At 44.9% G+C, this 17,931-nt stretch overlaps 1 protein-coding gene across 1 annotated transcript in view; it reads left to right on the top strand.

Moving 5' to 3' along the window:
- Positions 1–17,931, top strand: part of ADAM12 (ADAM metallopeptidase domain 12) — a 373,557-nt gene that overhangs the window by 331,804 nt on the left and 23,822 nt on the right. Inside the window, exons 16-22 of the mRNA XM_025397498.1 lie at positions 3,517–3,625; positions 3,735–3,933; positions 7,077–7,154; positions 9,987–10,095; positions 13,677–13,812; positions 14,434–14,542; positions 16,461–16,640. Of these exons, the coding sequence (XP_025253283.1) occupies positions 3,517–3,625; positions 3,735–3,933; positions 7,077–7,154; positions 9,987–10,095; positions 13,677–13,812; positions 14,434–14,542; positions 16,461–16,640 (920 nt within the window). The remainder of the gene's footprint in view (positions 1–3,516; positions 3,626–3,734; positions 3,934–7,076; positions 7,155–9,986; positions 10,096–13,676; positions 13,813–14,433; positions 14,543–16,460; positions 16,641–17,931) is intronic.

Here is a 17,931-nt window from a genome sequence, read left to right as displayed (position 1 = left end):
AGTGGGAGCAAGAGAGAGAAGGAAAAGCGTTGGTGGTATAGTGGTGCGCATAGCTGCCTTCCGAGAGAGAAGGAAGAGGGAGGTGCCACACACTTTTAAACGACCAGATCTCAATGACTCACTCGCTATCCCAAGAACAGCACCAAGGGGATGGCACTAAACCATTCAGGAGAAACTGCTCCCATGATCCAGTCACCTCCTAGCAGGCCCTACCTCCAACACTGGGAATTATAATTCTCCATGAGACTTAGTGGGGACACAGATCCAAACCATGTCACACTCTGACCCAGAAGGCTCAGTGTGTTTCGGCTTTGGATGCCCAAGTAGAGATCCAGTGTTTTCACTTCCAGAATGCTTTTATACTTGATTACACACTGTTTCCATGCCTTTGCTTGACTTCCTATCTTAACGATAGCCCTTTATCTGGTATTCGTGTATGAAGCTTCCCCTTTGCTTCGCCGGTACATTTGCAGTGTCTTCAGTCCCTGTTGATGTTGATCTCGCTCATCCTTTCTCTCTCCCCCTTCCTCTCTCTGTTTATCCTTCTGTACTCCTCAGTCCAACCTCATCTAACTCTCCTCCCAGGCTGCCGTTAAGCTGTTTGTGAGCTCACATGTCTAAAACTGCTCAAAGTCTTTTTAGAGCTCCCTATAAGGAAAACAAATTTATCAACTGGCACATTTAAATTGCACCATGGTATATGTATTCTTTAAGTGGTCACAATTCCCAGGAAAGAAATTACTTTATAATAAAGGTAGCAGAAACTAGGACATCCGAATAGCATTGTGTGCAATGGCACAGTGATGTCAACTCCACCCACCCATTTCCTAGGAGCTAAGCAATCACTAGGAGCTGCTTGTATTTCCGAGTCCTGGTCTTATGAAGTAGGGAAAGAAGCAACAAAGCCATTTCCTGCCCCATTTTATTAGCGCTTCCATGAGCAGCTGCAGCACACCCCACAGCCACTGAACCTGCTGTTGCTTGGGCTGCAGGGCCAGGTCTTAATCTGCTCTCTACGCCTGAGACCCAGTGCAGGGTCCAGCACCTGTGAGGATGGAGCACAGGAGGGAACAGCACAGAAGCCCGGCTTCACCCTTAGATGATTCTGCCTTCAATACCTATGTGAATCTAAGCAATATATTTAACCTCTGATGTCCTCATTTTCTTGTCCATAAAATGGAATAATGAGACCTACCTTGTAGGATTAAATGGTAGGATTCGGCTCATGATGTCTTCTCTAAGAGGACTTCTCTGACCAGCCTGCCTTTAAAAGCAACAGTCCCCCGAACCTTCCTACTCTGTTTCTACCTTCATAGCATTCCCTAACACTGGACTTTAGAGGAACATAATCATTTGTTTTCTTTCTGTTTCTCCTTGCAATTTTCAAGTAAGCAGGAGGTTTGTCCAGTTTGGTCCCTGTTATACTAGCAATGTCTGGAAGATAGTAGGTGCTGAATAAATATGTGTGTCTGATTGAAGCCTGCAACATGATGGCTGGCGGCTGGCTGGCTGGCTGGACGGGTGGATGGATGGATGAATGGATAGATGGGTAGATAAATGGATGATGGAAGGAAGTAGGAAGGGAAGGAAGGAGGAAAGAAGAGGGAAAGAAGGATGGATGGGAAGGAGATAGAGTTAGGCAAGTAACAAATACATAGGGTGTGTGCAAAAACACACAAACAACTGTTGCATTGTTACTATTCTAGATGCCAGTTTTTCCAAACTGCTTTGATCAATCAGATCCAAGTGCTTTGATCAAAAGTGCCGCCAAACAGGATGAAATTAAGTACAAAGTGCAGGTTCCACACTGAGGCTCGCCTTCCCCATCCTTCCCTGCTCCGACAGAGAGATGAAAGAGAAAAAGAGGGCAGAATGCGAACAAATCAGGTCCCTACTAGACAGGAGCTGAGTGTGTCAGTGGTGTCGTCCTACTGTGAGCTGAGTGTGTCGGTGGTGTCATCCTACTGTGAGCTGAGTGTGTCGGTGGTGTCATCCTACTGTGAGCTGAGTGTGTCAGTGGTGTCGTCCTACTGTGAGCTGAGTGTGTCGGTGGTGTCATCCTACTGTGAGCTGAGTGTGTCGGTGGTGTCATCCTACTGTGAGCTGAGTGTGTCGGTGGTGTCGTCCTACTGTGAGCTGAGTATGTCGGTGGTGTCATCCTGCTGTGGGCAAGGCAGATGTGGATCAGGTGGAAGGAAAGGGAATGCGATGGGAGGAGCTAGGAACCTCATCTTTTTCCATGACAGAGAACTGTGTCCAGTCTGGGCTAGTGCCCCTGAAAAAGGAGGTTGCGGAAGTTTCTCTAACGTGATTTATAAAAGAAGGGGAAAAGGAGAGGTGTAAGGCTGGCTCATTGCAGAGGCTGAGCGCTGAGCACACTGCTCACTTCAAATGGTGCCAAGGTGGTGTGGCGTGTGTGTGTTTAATGAGATGATCATGTCTGCTAGTAGCTGATGAGGTATCAGGTGCAGGCTAAAGAAGGGGGATGTTTTCAGTAATAAGAACATCTTCTGTTCCCTGGGAGGAGGTATCTTAAATAAATCCGTTGTCACCTTGGAAGGCAAATAAAGTCTCCCCGGGGTAGGGAGCAGAGAAGGGCAGGAGGCAGAGTGGGGCTCTGGAGTGTCAGCGTCCTGGCCATCAGAAGCAACGTGAGATAAAGTGCCCAAACAGGACACCAATGAGAGAGAGAAAAAGGACCGCACCGCAGGGCATGGTTTGTTCTGAAGAATGTGACGTGTTTTCTTGACTTGCTCAATAGTCTTCAACAGACATCACTATGCCCAGGAGTCCTCCAGAGCTTTGGCTACAAACCCTGATTCTATGTGCTCTCTTTCCACGGCGGGAAGATGTGCTAAAAATGGCCATTTCTGAGCTCTCTGGTTGCCATGACCCTCTCTGCTGGGACCCGTCATGCTGTACCTAGGGATTACCAGGGTTTGTGACTCCATGGCCTCTGAGAGAAATCTCTGCCTTGCAAATAAAATAGAAGGTATTAATAGAAGGTAGGACTTGCTCTTCAGGGAGCTTTGTGGGACTAAAATTATTGCAGAAGATATCTTCGTTGCTCCTCTGGAGCCTGCCCTGGCTTGCATTTTCTCACCGGAATTGTGTGGGATGTTGTTAAAGAGGGCAAGCTTCCCCTTCTCTGCAGCCAGCCAGCCAGCCACCTCCTTTTTGCCCTGGATCGGATCTCATCCCACAGCCAGGCCTCATTTCCTGAGAGGCCACACATGCCATGAGCCCAGAGAGCAGACCTAAGGAAGAGTAAGCATTGAAACATATGCTTTGCCGTGTGCTGAGTCAAGAGAGGATGTGAGCTGTTGACACCCTTGGCTTCCCCTGGCCAGCTCCCACCATGAGTCAGGGCAGACACTGGGTATGATTGCTTCGAACATGTCTCCCCTTAACCATTTGAGAGGCCTAGAGCCATGCAAAAAAACAAAACAAAACAAACAAACAAAAACATTAAAAACACCTGCAGGAGATGAAAATGCAGTTCTGCTTCTGTTTCAGGTGCTAAACCTGCCCCTGGGATCTGCTTTGAGAGAGTCAATTCTGCAGGTGATCCTTATGGCAACTGTGGCAAAGTCTCAAAGAGTTCCTTTGCCAAATGCGAGATGAGGTATGGAATCCAGACATCCTGGCAAAGTCTTTGCTCTGACCTTCCCACATTGCATAGGGTTGGTTCCAAACGGTTTCTCTTTGGGAATTGTTTGTTCTTACCCTTCCAGAGATGCTAAATGTGGAAAAATCCAGTGTCAAGGAGGTGCCAGCCGGCCAGTCATTGGTACCAATGCTGTTTCCATAGAAACAAACATCCCCCTGCAGGAAGGAGGCCGGATTCTGTGCCGGGGGACCCACGTGTACTTGGGCGATGACATGCCGGACCCTGGGCTTGTGCTTGCAGGCACAAAGTGTGCAGATGGAAAAGTAAGGCCCAAATGTTTGCTTGGATCATAAATGTAAGTCTGGAACAGGGCCCACTGAAAAACGGCCTGTGCAAGAACTGGGTTACAGCGTTTGTTTGTTTTCTTAAATCTACTTCTTCTCAGATGCACCTAGAAGAAAAAGTCAATAAATCCTAGATCCTGGTCTGACTATTAAAATGCAGAATGGGCACAACGAAGCCTGTCTTCTTAGGCCTGGAGTGTTAATAAGTCATTTCTACACTCCAGGTGGCATGAGGACTTCTAGCCAGAAAATTACTTTGGAAAGAAATACAATCGCATATTCTATTGGTTTTGGATATGTGGCTTGGTTTTTAGCACAGAGTTCTTGGGGGCTTGTCCTCACCTGGACAGAAAGGGAAATCAGATGTATTTTTACAGACCCTGTAGAGAGAAGAATAGGAGAGGGAAAGCAGTGGGAAAAACTCAAAACCAGAAGGGAGTCCTTTCAGAGAACAGGGAGAAAGATACATGGAGATATTTTGAGGTTTAGAAATAAAGTGAAGCTTTTTTTTTTTTTTTTTTTTTTTTTTGAAAAAAGAATTTGAAATTTTCATGCTCTGCCATACTGATTTTTTTTTCACCAAACTTTCTCATCAGACTAAATGACAGCAAGCTAATACAATGTTTTAGGAAAAGGATGAAACAACCCCCACATGCTTTTTAGACTCCATATTCAACAGGATCTTGAAATCACTCACTAACATGAGGTCACAGAGGGAAGAAAAGACAGAGGCAGAGACAGAATCCTGAGGACAAGTGTTGCCTCCACTCTCCTGTCTTTGCCCCCACACACCCTGAGCCACAAATGCTTTTTCCTTGAGAAACAGGATAGCATGTGAATCTTCTCATACATTCTGAATGTCTCCTTACCTACGTTTGTTCGTATTCAAGCCTTGACATTAAAATGACATCTGATTTTTTTAGGCTCAAATTGTATTTTGTCTTTTAACTTTTAGATTTAGGGGTACATGTGCAGGTTTGTTATATAGGTAAACTTGTGTCATGGGGGCTTGTGGTACAGATTATTTCATCACCCAGATACTAAGCCTAGTAACCATTAGTTATTTTTCCTGATCATCTCCCTCATTCACCCTCTACTCTCTGATTAGGCCCAGTGTGTGGTGTTCCCCTCTATGTGTCTATGTGTTCTCATCATTTAGCTCCTACTTATAAGTGAGAACATGTGGTAGTTGGTTTTCTGTTCCTGAATTAATTTGCTTAGGAAGATAGCCTCCAGCTCCATCCATGTTCCTGCAAAGGACATGATCTCATTCTTTTTTATGGCTGCATAGTATTCCATGGAGTATATGTACCATATTTTCTTTATCCATTCTATCATTGGTGGACATTTAGGTTGAGTCCATGTCTTTGCTATTGTGAATAGTGCTGCAATGAACATATGAGTGCATGTGTCTTTATGATAGAATGATTTCTGTTTCTTTGGGTATTACCCAGTCATGGGTTGGCTGGGTCAAATGGTAATTTCTGCTTTTAGGTCTCGGAGGAATCACTACACTGTTTTCCACAATGGTTCAACTAATTTACACTCCGCCAGCAGTATATAAGTGTTCCTTTTTCTCCACAGCCTCGCCAGCATGTGTTGTTGTTTTTCACTTTTTAATAACAGCCATCTGACTGACACCTTTTTTTAAAAACTGTAGCCTGAACAGCCAGGGCCGGGTGCATCTGGACATTCCAATTCCAAGGGCTCGATTTATCATCAAATTTGTTTTCCATGTTCAAGATGAAATGTGCTTTGATCTCAGAACCTTGGTTCTCTGATGGCTCAGGGATCAGCAGTGATTCTCATGAGGGTCCTGCTGTGTTCACTGTAATCCGGGACAGGTTCTTTTATCAGCTGGAATGTGACCATTCCCTTGGCCAGAATTCGTACCCACAGAGTGGGAATCCCCTCAGTGCTGCTTGGGCCAGCACTTCTCCCAAAGGGTATGCCTCTTGCCTTATATGACCTGTTGGGGTCGGATGGTGACCTCCTCCATAGGAAGGTTCTACTTGATTAAAAATGATTCTGCCATTTGAACATTAGATTCTTCTTCATTTGACTCCACTGATTTGTAAAATCTTATAGGAGATAAAGGGCTGCAACCCTTGAGTCTGTAGTATATTATGCACCTTTGAAATGAGGCTGAACTCTTTCCGCTGGCACAGTATCATTTAGCAAATGCTTGCCACTACAACGGCTTGATAAATTCAAGGAGCAGTCTGTTTTCCACTTTCCACTGCTGAGCCTCATTACTGATGGTTTCTGTCATTGATGATGTTACTTGTCAGTCAGTATCTGGAAAAAGTTCCCATATTTCAATCTCTCCCTTAAAACCACTCTTCAACCCTGGATTTTTGGAGTCTCTGTCTATGTGTATCCAGGCCCTAGGATAAGGAGTAATTTGTCTCGCCCTCTCCTACATTTTTTTTTTTTTCTTTTGGAGACGGAATCTCTCTCTGTCACCAGACTGGAGTGCAGTAGCACGATCTTGGCTCACTGCAACCTCCAGCTCCCCGGTTCAAGTGATTCTCCTGCCTCAGCCTCCTGAGAAGCTGGAATTACAGGCACGTACCACCACGCCCAGCTAATTTTTGTATTTTCAGTAGAGATGGTGTTTCACCATGTTTTCCAGGAGAGTCTCGATCTCCTGACCTCGTGATCTGCCTGCCTCGGCCTCCCAAAGTGCTGGGATTACAGGCATGAGCCACCGTGCCCAGCCTCGCCCTCTCCTGTATCTTTTAATGGAAGAAAAAAATGCTGCAATACATAGATTTCATTACAAGCTCCAAACAAAACTCATAAGAAAATCAGTTATAATTGTAGGATCAACTGAAAGTTATATTAAAAGCCATAAAGTGCAAAATAATTTCATAGTGTTCACATTGAACTTAGTCTCAAAATGTGCTGAGTTTGGAGGAGTCAGCAATAAGATCCGTGCCTGAGTCCAGTGTAAAATGTATTGTTTTGCTACATCCGTATTAACTGAGACAAGGTTGGGTCTTCTCCAAGCTTTCTTTTGCTTGCTTTTTGTTTGAATACACGTATGTGTGTATGCTGGGGGCGGGGGAGGGGGGTTGGAGAAATACTAAGATATTTGCTGTGTTTTCCTCCTCCTACAGATCTGCCTGAATCGTCGATGTCAAAACATTAGTGTCTTTGGGGTTCATGAGTGTACAGTGCAGTGCCACGGCAGGGGGGTGAGTAGCCAGCCCATAACAAGTAATCATTCCTTTGTAAAAGGTTTCACAATCCATAGCATTTTTTAAATAGAGCAGTTAGTGTCTTTGCAATATTTTTTTTCTAAAGACATTCATTTCCTTTGACCTTTTCATTGTGACTTTTATTTAACAAAGAAAATCAGATTGAGCCATAATTACCTTTTGAATTAACATTCTATGATTTAATAAAAGATTTTTGTTGTTCAAAGGAATTTGAAAACCAGCCTTCCTTCGTGAAGAGTTTCACATTAACATTTCAAACTGCGCTGTTCCTCTTCTACCAACATTCAGAACCAGTGTCTGAACTGAAATACTTCCAAAAGGAATTAAAACAAGGACAACAGATCATATTAAACACATGTTCTTGAAATCACACACAATGGGTTTCAACTAAAGGAGGCTGTTATTTTAGCTCAGAGAGCCTTTAGGGTAGAAGAGAACTCTAATTGCTTCAAACATAATTTATTTTTCTTGATGGGCTTAATTCTTTCCAATGGAATCATATTAGTCTTGATTAACCACACCAGAGGTTCATTTGTTTTCCTGAAACTTTTCTACAGAAATCAGGCTCCAAATTCTTTATTTTAAAACTTGTAGACACTTGCCAATGATTCTTACACAGAATTACGGGGTGCAGGGGGGAGGGGGTTGTAAATTACCATTGTGCCGGAACCATAAAGACCACAGTGTCACCTCAGATGGGTGTGTTGACAGTAAGGTTAGCTAACTCCCAGTATAGAATGGAATCTTCTTATGTCTTCATTGCATCATAGATTATTTTCTGATGGCTGTTAAGAGATGATCAAGTCCAGTCCTATTATTTTACTGAAGAAGCCAAGCCCTGAGCTGGGGGGATGGTGTGCCCAAGGTAATATGGCTGGCAAGCCGCAAACTGGTTGAGGACCCTGGACCACTCCCTTTCCAATACCCCTGGGCCTCATTCACACATGGCAGAGGAGAGGTCCACATTTTCTGGGTAGGTGGAGCAGCTGGCCATGCCTTGCTGAAGGGTAGCTTGGCCACAGTCCCACCCTAACAAGAGCAGGCTCCCGGCAGCACCTTCACGTGGGTTTTAAAACAAGGCGCATGACCATGAGTTGCTGAGAGAAGCCATGAGGGGCAGGCATGAATCTCAGGCTAGTACGTCTGCAGCAGCATCTTTGAGGGAACAGGCAAGACACTTATATTTGGCATAGGCTCTCCCACATGCCAACTAATTCTACTCAATTTCTGCTTTATAGCAGTCTACTTTCTAACTTACTAAAGCCCATCCTGACAGTCGGCCTTCTTATCTGAAGCAATGGGGGTAGGTGGTTGATTCATCAAAACAAGTTGGTTGAGGCAGGGAAGCATTACATGGGAGATGTATACTCCACACATTTTATTTTGCCTTGAAATAAATATCTGGCAGCCATATTTTGACAGAGAGCTGAGGCCTTTAGGATTGATTTACTGAATGTTATTGTGCATTGACTTCCTGATATAAACCACCCAAAAATGCATCATCAACAACTTCTAGTTCGTTTCTTTAAGTGGAGAGGGACCTTAGACACTCAACAGCATCCAAGAACAGCCTCCTGCTTGTCCCCTGCTGCTCTTCCCAACCATTGTGCAGTTGTCTCACTCATTCCTAATTTTTCAGAAATTCTTTTAGTGATTTGTCTTTTTTAATCCAGTGTTCCCTAAGGATTCAACCTAATTTTTTTTTAACTTTTTTTTTTTCTTTATAAAGACAGGATTTCACCATGTTGGCGAGGCTGGTCTCGAACTCCTGGCCTCAAGTGATCTACCCACCTCAGCCTCCCACTTGCTGGGATTACAGGCATGAGTCACCGTGACTGGACTTGACAACCTAATTTTCATAGAAAAATATTAAATATATATCATCTTCATGGTAATATTCCATTGGATCATGTACTTTCAGTTAGTTACATCTGGCACAATAACGAGTCCAACCAGCATGGACAGGCTTGGGAGTGGCCACCATTGGTAGCCCTTGGTAACCAGGTGGGCAGGGGCTCCTGGCCCCTCCATGGAATGCTCTGGTCTATGAGCTGGGCCCACCAAGGGCGAAGCACAGTCTCCTCGGGCTTTCTTGGTCTCCCTTTCTTGCCATGCCAGAACCATTCTCTTATTTCACAAGGAAAAGAATCCACTGTTGGATTCACACCCTGGTGTATGGCTGGGAGTCAGGAAACAGCCACTGGGAAACTCCGTAAGAAGGAGGCGGGCATTGCAGGGGACAGGCTTCAGGAAGTATTAGTGGAAATCCCATGCACCCTGCTAGGCTCAGGAAATGGGGGGCCTGCCTCGGACCCCTGCCTGGTGCGGGACCCAGCAGTCACCAGCCTCTCTGAGCCTTCTGTCTGAGGGAGACAGGGATGTGCCAAGCATCTGTCAGGTCCCGTGGTGCCCCAGGGCTTTGGGTCTGTAGCCGCAAAGCATGGTCCCTCCTCACTGCTGAGGGGGCTTCTCCTTGTGGTCAGACAGTGAGTTTTCTGGATTCAAAAAGGAAGATGGGGAGATAGAGAAGGAAGTGAGATGGGTGGGGGAAGCAAGCTGATGAACCCAGATAGTCTTCGTCACTCTCTTAACAGCCACTAATAGGCAGATGATGAGTCTTTGCAGCCTCAGGTCTGGTCGCACCTGTGTGGTGTGTAGTGCCAGGTTTGGGCTCATTTGCACCATGGCATGTGCTGAGTCTGGCTGTGTCACTGTTTGGGGGGCTCTGACCATGGCCCCCATGCTCCTGTGGTGATGCACAGAGCGGCGTATGCCCTAACCCTACGTCCCTCCCCTCTGCCCTGAAAGGTGTGCAACAACAGGAAGAACTGCCACTGCGAGGCCCACTGGGCACCTCCCTTCTGTGACAAGTTTGGCTTTGGAGGAAGCACAGACAGCGGCCCCATCCGGCAAGCAGGTCAGTGAGGCCCCTGCATCCTGGCGGGAGGAGGCTGAGCACCTGGGGGCAAGTGGGCTCGCCAGCTGTCAGCGTGGGTGCAGGTAGAGCCAACAAGAAACCCGGTGGGGACCCCATGTGGGTCTGCACAGCCTAGGGTCTCCCACAGTTTCCAGATGCCCCTCTCATCCCTGCCCGATCTCCGAGGCTCCTTGCTCTCTGCTTTGACTGAGTGGCTGAGTTTGCCAGTTCCTTAGCCTGCGACACTTTTCTTAGCTAAGGTCATTTCTATAGTGAACTGCTGAATGGGTATGAATTTCATCACTGTATCAAAGGACTTTGTAAAAGCCAGCATCTGTGTGGTAGGGTGAAAAGGTGTGAAGTTTACTGCCTTTTAAAAATCCTACTGGAAAGACACCCACCTCTTAGTAAAGGTGACAGTCACAGCAGCAGAGGGAGTCACTGCAACAGCTTCTGCACATGGAACGGTGTGTGCAGGTGCTATGTGGTACATTTTATGCGCATGATGTCATCTGCTCCTTATACAACTCTGAAGAAGGTGGTGTGATTCTTTGTTCACATACATAGGATCTGAGGCTCAGGGAAGTTAAGTATTTTGCCTAATGTGATCTTGCTAAGATTTAGACACAGGTCTGCCTGTCCCCCAAGCAGCTCTTAGTAGCAGCTGTGCTTGAACTCACGGCCATTTCTCCTCAGATGACCTTTAGAAATGGTGTCCTGGTGTGGTGCTGTTTTCTCTGAGTTCTTATTGGGCAATTCAGGGGCAAGTCTGAATGATGCCCCTTTTGGAGGGAAAGAAGCAAGGCAGGAAGCTGCAGAGCTCCAACAGGGAGCATGGCCAGGGCCAGGTGCCCGCGGGATCGCAGGAGCATGCATCTTCTGCCTCACTGACACTCATCTGAGCCCTCCCATGACATGGGAGACTGTGACTAGTGCTGCTGCAGAGGAGGTCACGCGTCCCCAAGGCCTCCGGTGACTGGCAGCATTGACTTTGTGGCTTTGCCATCGTTTCCATGACAACAGACACAACACAGTTCTCAGGGCTCAGGAGGGGAAGTCCAGCCTACCAGAGGCACGTCTGCAGAAACAGCGCGAGGAAGGGCAGCGAGTTCCTGGTTGAGCTTCTGCTAAAACGTGGACGTGCTTCAATGCTACTCCTGAGAGGGCACCAGGTTACCACTCTAGCAGGCCCCAGCTCTGCAGCAAGTAGGAAAAGGACTCAAAAGTCTGGCCTTTCACTGAGCCTCCACAGCAGTGGGGGAGAAGCAAGGGTTGGGCCCAGTGTCCCCTTTCCCCAATGACATCTCAGCCTTGACAGCCCTGATGACTGGTCTCTGGCTGAAACTTAATGCTCTGATATGGCTTTTCGCATTTATTATATGAAAATAGCAGGGTTTTAGTTTTTAATTTATCAGAGACCCTGCCACCCATTCTGTCTCCATCCAAGCAAACTGAATGGCACTGAAACAAACTGGAGAAGAAAGCAGGAGAAAGGGTGGCAAGCTCTGTGGCTCTTTGGCACAGACATGTGTGGCCAGCAGTACTCAGGTTTGAGGGTTTGCAAAAAGCCAGGGAACCCACAGAGTCACCAATCCTTCATTTAAAAAATAAGAATGTTAAAAAGTGAAAACAACAGAAGAGCCTAACTCCATCCCCTGTGGCCATTATTGCATAAAAGAGAGTGCGTTTGAAATATCCCTGCCTCCACCCCGTGCATACATATACAGAACCAAGGCAGGCCATGAGCAAGCATGGCTCGCTGCTCCTTGGCCTGGCCATGGCTCAGAGGCTCATTAACCAAGTACTCATTTGTCTGCCACATGCCAGCCACTCTCCTGGGTCCTGGAGAGACTTTAAGCAAGTATGACATGGCATGATAAGTGGGGGGTACGACTGAGGGGAGAGAGGGCATCATGGGAGGGGAGCAACCCTCACGGAGCAGCAGGGTATTGTCAGGAGGGCTCCTGGGGACCCTCATCTGTTGAGGTCTGAAGGGGGCGAGGGAAATGTGCCTTCTGAAGCAGAGATAGCTGACTGCGTGAAGATCTAGAGTGTGGACTGGGCTGGGCTCAGACCTAGAGTGTGGACTGGGCCAACAGGAGGAGACACAGGACACGGTGTTCATGCTGGTCATGGGGAAGAAGGAGATGGAGTCACTCACTGCCCGAGCCTCTGGCTTGAGCAACCCTGGGAGATGCAGCAGGTCCAATGTGTGGGCCCTGTAAATGTTCGGTTTCATAGAGTGATGTATTGAAGACATATGGATTCACTTTATGGAACTAGAAATTATAGTTCAAGAATTTTGCTGCTCACTTTTTAAATTAGCTTTGTTATGAGACACCAGAACTCTAGCCAGAGCCCCTGTGATCACTGCTAAGGCTCTGAAAAGAGGGACATTTTGGCCAGGAAACCAGAAGCAATACTTTTCCAGTAACACTAACAAGTGAGTCAAGACTGTCATCTGTTGGCTGTCTTGCTTAGGCTAAGACACATCCCTGATAGGCCTTGTTAGTGGGGGATGAGGTCCAGAAACCGAGAGGGTGTGAAAGACATTCTTTCCCTGGAGTAGGAGCTGCTGCTGCAGTGGTCCACAGCCAGCTGAGGGTCCAGGTGGGAGGCAGGGCTGAGGAGAGCCCAGGTAACTGCAGTCACCTTCGCGGCGATCACCAGCAGCCTGAAAGGACTGTTGCGCACTTACCTAATGTGAAGTACACCCTGATCCTTGCTGGTGGGAAGACAAATGAATCAAGATCCCTGTCCTCTGAAAATTCACAGCGCGGTTGAAATCACAAGTAGACCTCCTCTAAGTCTGAGCATTTAGAGTCCTTCCCAGCCTCTGTCCATAGTTGCTGTAAGAAACCAATCTGATGGTTTGATTTTTTCCTTCCTTTCCCTACCCTTGAGGAGGCTCTTAACTGTAATAAACAAAATGGCAGCAGGTCAGAGAAAAGATGTTTTCATAGAGAAAACAGCTTCCTCCCAGAAAAAGGGTTTCCCCTACAAAGGCTGTGTTTGTAAGTCCCCAACATAACAAAGCAAAACCCATGGGTGCTTCATTTAAATGAGTTTTCTTTTTTCACTATCTACTTTGAGATGTCTAGCAAGAAAGCATCTCATTCTTTAAAAATATGAAAAAAGATAAAGCAGAACCCAAAATGAGTAAAGAAAGGCACTTTGAGGTGGCAAATCTGAGCTGAGGGCTGGAAACATTTGAGCCTGGGGATGGCTGTGATTCCGGTGAGGTTTCGGTGATGGCTCCCTGCTACCTTCTGTGGCTACCATGGTCCACTGTGCCATTGTCACACCTCAGGGAGCCTAGGTGGTCCAGGCCATCGCCCCAACTACCCAACTATATATTCCTGTTTGGCAAGTTCTAGAGTTGTCAGAAATGAATGATGGTAACATAGATTGAACCTCAAACATGATCTTTGAAGTAAGAGAGTTTATTAGTACATCACTCAAGGGTTTACTCTCTTCATTTCTGTTGTTTCAGAGTTCACTTTGCCATAAATGTCAACTTGATATCTCCCATATTTCATTGTAACTGCTTCCTTCCGTGAGCCCAATGTGTTTTGTTTCAGATAACCAAGGTTTAACCGTAGGAATTCTGGTGACCATCCTGTGTCTTCTTGCTGCTGGATTTGTGGTTTATCTCAAAAGGAAGACCTTGATACGACTGTTGTTTACAAATAAGAAGACCACCATTGAAAAACTAAGGTACCCTGGGTTTAGGTTGTTCAAGAAATGGTGGCTCAGAAAATGTACAGCAAACTGCTTCTCACTTCATTTTTTTTTAGCAAAGGTCAGATTTTCTGGATCATAAACCTGGGACTTGGTTCTTTTTGGGGGGGTTTCTTGTTTTAAATTTCTGCCAGATCAGCTGCCTCCTTTACTTCCCTTCAAACAACAATATGCTGCTTATTACATAAGCTAAAAGGGTGTCAGGGAATTCCACTGATGTGTTTTCTCCCACCCTTATGTTAGTAGTTTTTATACAACATGGAGACATTGAAATATTTTCATCAGATGGGGTAGCTTTTGATCCAAATATATTCAAAGACATTATCGCTGAAATGCCAGCTTCATACAAATCATCTTCCAGGTGTCACTACACTGCATTTCCATGGAGTGCAAGAACTAATTTGACAAAATAGAGGTTTTGAGGAAAAAATTAGTATTTATTTTTTAATCTCCTAAGAGTGTTAGGTAATTTTTCCTTTGCATGTTTAGCATACTAAGTAAACTATCTTTTGAGTGCCACTATGAGCAAAGTGTAAAAATTCAAGTCAGTGAGAAGGGGAAACATGCTTGGTCAGCAGGTATGGGATTCTGTTGCAGGTGTGTGCACCCTTCCCGGCCACCCCGTGGCTCCCAACCCTGTCAGGCTCACCTCGGCCACCTCGGAAAAGGCCTGATGAGGAAGCCTCCAGATTCCTACCCACCGAAGGTGAGTCTTGAATAGATGTGAGTGCTCAGGGCACACATGCAGACATGAGATTTTCAATACAAGATTGAATAAGAATGGGATCCTAGAGGAACTGCCTGTGAAGTGCTGAGTCTGCATTTGCCAGATCAACAGGCTCTGAGGGAGGGTCTCTGAGATGATCTGGGGAGGTCCCATGGTGCCCCCATGGAAGCCCACCTAGATCCTGTTGGCACAGTCAGTGTCCCCTGCATGATATGGTGCAGCATATTGTGAGTTGTGATCCCTCCAGTCACCCAGAGCAGCCACATTTCTGGGGCCCTACTGGGTCTGCAGCCCAAACTGGCTCCTGATACCGGTCCCCAACGCCGTCCCCACCATGGTTTCCAAATGCCACCACCTGGCTTTAGGTGAGCTGCTTTAGCCCACTGTTACTCTTAAAATATTTTTAAAAGTTACACGGAGCTCTCAGAATTGACCATTTTGCTCCAGCCTCTGAGCTGAGGAAGCCCTGTCCACCCTGTGGTTTCAGAGAACTGGATCCTTAACCCAGAGTACCTCATGGCTCCCTGCTGTCTCTTAACCCTCTTGCTACCCTGGTGAATTACAGCTAGAGTTCATTCTAATAGTTTTTCCCCACCAAGTTTTTCTGATGTACCCACAAGAATTCTTGCATATTGAACTTATTCAACAAGAGTCCAAATTATAACAGTGAACAAGATTGGTGTCAAAAAAATTAGAAGTGATTGAAAAATCACTGCTGCATATTCAGTAGACAAGAAACTGTTTTAACTCCCTTGATCCAAAAAGCATAGAGGGTGGGCCACCAAGGAGGAGGCTGCCGTTCCCAATAAGCTTTACCCCTGCTCGTCCCCAAAGGTGGAACCGCAAGTGAGAATGGCTTTGTGTGGTAGCCAAAAGCACATCTTTATTTTTTAAAAAAAAGAAAAACGCAGCTCTATTTTAAAAAAAAAAAAAAAAAAAAAAAAAGCACAGCCTTATTTTTGAGAGCCCCAAACTAGAAACAATCCAAATATCCATCAACCAGTAAAAGGATAAACAAACAATGGTATGTTTGCACAAAGGAATGAACCACTGATGTATACAACATTGTGGATGAATCTCTAGATAATTATTCTGAGTAAAAGAAGAACAGCCAGAGTACATACTCCGTGATCCCACTTATATGCAATTCTGACAAATGCAAACTGATAGTGACAGAAAGCAGACTGATGATTGGAGGGAGAGTGAAGGGAGAAGGATGACAAGGAAACTCTTTGGGGTGATGGACACATTCATTTGTCCACTTGTTTGTTGTGAGGGTTTCATGGGTGTAAACATGTCAAAAATGACCAAGTTGTATACATTGTCAATTATACCTCAATTAAGCTGTTTTTAGAAAGAGAGGAAGGAAGGGGTGGAAGCCTGAAGTCTAAGAGCCCCTACAGCACCTGTTCTAAGAACAAGGGTTACCATGTGGGAGAACGTCTCCAACTCCAAGCCCCAACCTCAGCCATGGCCTCCTGAAGCCACAACTCTCCTTTCCTCAGTGGCTTTCTCAGTTCTCATTGAGCCTTGTACACATTAAGCTGTGTCTTATTTTCATATCTCTTTCGTAACTTCCCTAAGATCTCGGTCCGTGTCTTTATACTTGGTACTTATTCAAGTGCTTTACACCTATCTGTTAAACCATTTTTAAAAATCTAAACAAAAATCGATCCTTCTATTCCAGATTTGGCGGGATGGAGGTAGGTGATGCTTCTGTTTGAATTTTGAAGTTTAAATAAATAATAGTTTCCCTCTTGTGTACATCCTTGATTTATTTCCTTTACTCCACCTTGGCCTTCAGCTATAACGGATGAGTTGGCACTGCATTTTCCTTAAGGAATTACTGATATTTTTGAAACCCTCTCTAGCATGGCTTTTTACTTTGACTGTGCAGGACAATCCCAGGAGATTGCCACAGTGTCCGAATGTTGACATCAGCAGACCCCTCAACGGCCTGAATGTCCCTCAGCCCCAGTCAACTCAGCGAGTGCTTCCTCCCCTCCACCGGGCTCCGCGTGCACCCAGCGTCCCTGCCAGACCCCTGCCAGTCAACCCTGCACTTAGGCAGGCCCAGGTATGCTTTGAGTACTAACATGATAGGATGTAGTTCAAATCCAGATTCTGCTACTTGTTAATGTGTGAGCTTACACAAGCTGCTTAACTTCTTGGTGCCTCTATAATATGGAGATAATTCAGCTACTCAGATGGTTAAATGAGATAATCCACATAAAGCAGTTAGTTTGGTGCCTGGAGTATAATAAGGGTGTCATATATTTTAATTACTAGTTGTAATGTGTTAAGTATTTGAATAGTTAGACCACCCATGCAACTAAACTATGACACTTTTGAGAATTGCAGGGGGACTAGTAATAATTAGGCCCGGACAGTAAAATAGAGACAGACAATCTAAGACAGATGGTCACCCTAAGAACCATCAGTTATACTTTCTCATCATTTCATTTCAAATTTACAAGAATTATACCACCTATTGAGTGTCTCTGTATCAAACTTAGCACTATATTGTTTGCTTTATGTATATGATCTCATTTGTATGCTATTTTTGGAAGTGACCATTTGTTTGCTGCAGTAACGAATGATATTTCACAATAGAAAACTTGAAGGGAGGAGAAAACAAGCAAATAAACAGGAGATAATCACTGGTAATTTTTCACTGCTAATTTTTGTTTATAATTGTGTATTTTAACATAATTTATTTGTACAAAGTTTTATATACTGCTTTGTTTTGCCTTAAAAATCAGTCCCATTTACAATGGCATTAAAAAATCCTTAAAAATGTTATTTAACAATAACACTATGCTTGAATATAAATGTTTAAGTACTTGCCAATTATTGGGCATGTTTTGATGTCTCTAACTTTTGCTGTTATAAACAGCTCTGTTATAAAGTTCTAGAGAGGTAAACCTTGGACCTCTTTATTCCCCTAGGAGAGATTCTTAAAAGTAAAATATTAGGTTGAAAGCCTCATAATATAAAAATATTTTTTCAGAACTCTTACATATGTTTGCATTTCCCACATTATTGTTTTTCTCACCATGACTTTGCTAACACTAAATTTTAACTTTTACCAGTTTGATAAATAAAACAAAATACCTTATTTTTTTTGCTGTCTAGTAGTTCTATCAGTTACTGAGAGGAGATGTTGAACTTGCCAACTATAATTGTGTCTCCTTTGAATTCATCAGTTTTTGCTTCATGTATTTTGAAGCTCTGTTGTTTGTGATACACACAATTAGAATTGTTGTGTCATCTTCATAAAGTGACCCTTTTATCATTATGTCATGTCTCTGTTTAGCTCTGGTAATCTTTGTTCTAAAATCTACTTCATCTGATATTAGTAGTATATC

The sequence above is a fragment of the Theropithecus gelada genome, chromosome 9, assembly GCF_003255815.1.
Source record: "Theropithecus gelada isolate Dixy chromosome 9, Tgel_1.0, whole genome shotgun sequence".
Taxonomy (NCBI): Eukaryota; Metazoa; Chordata; class Mammalia; order Primates; family Cercopithecidae; genus Theropithecus; species Theropithecus gelada.
Note: the sequence above shows the minus strand (reverse complement) of the source record. Positions and strands in the feature narration are given on the sequence as shown.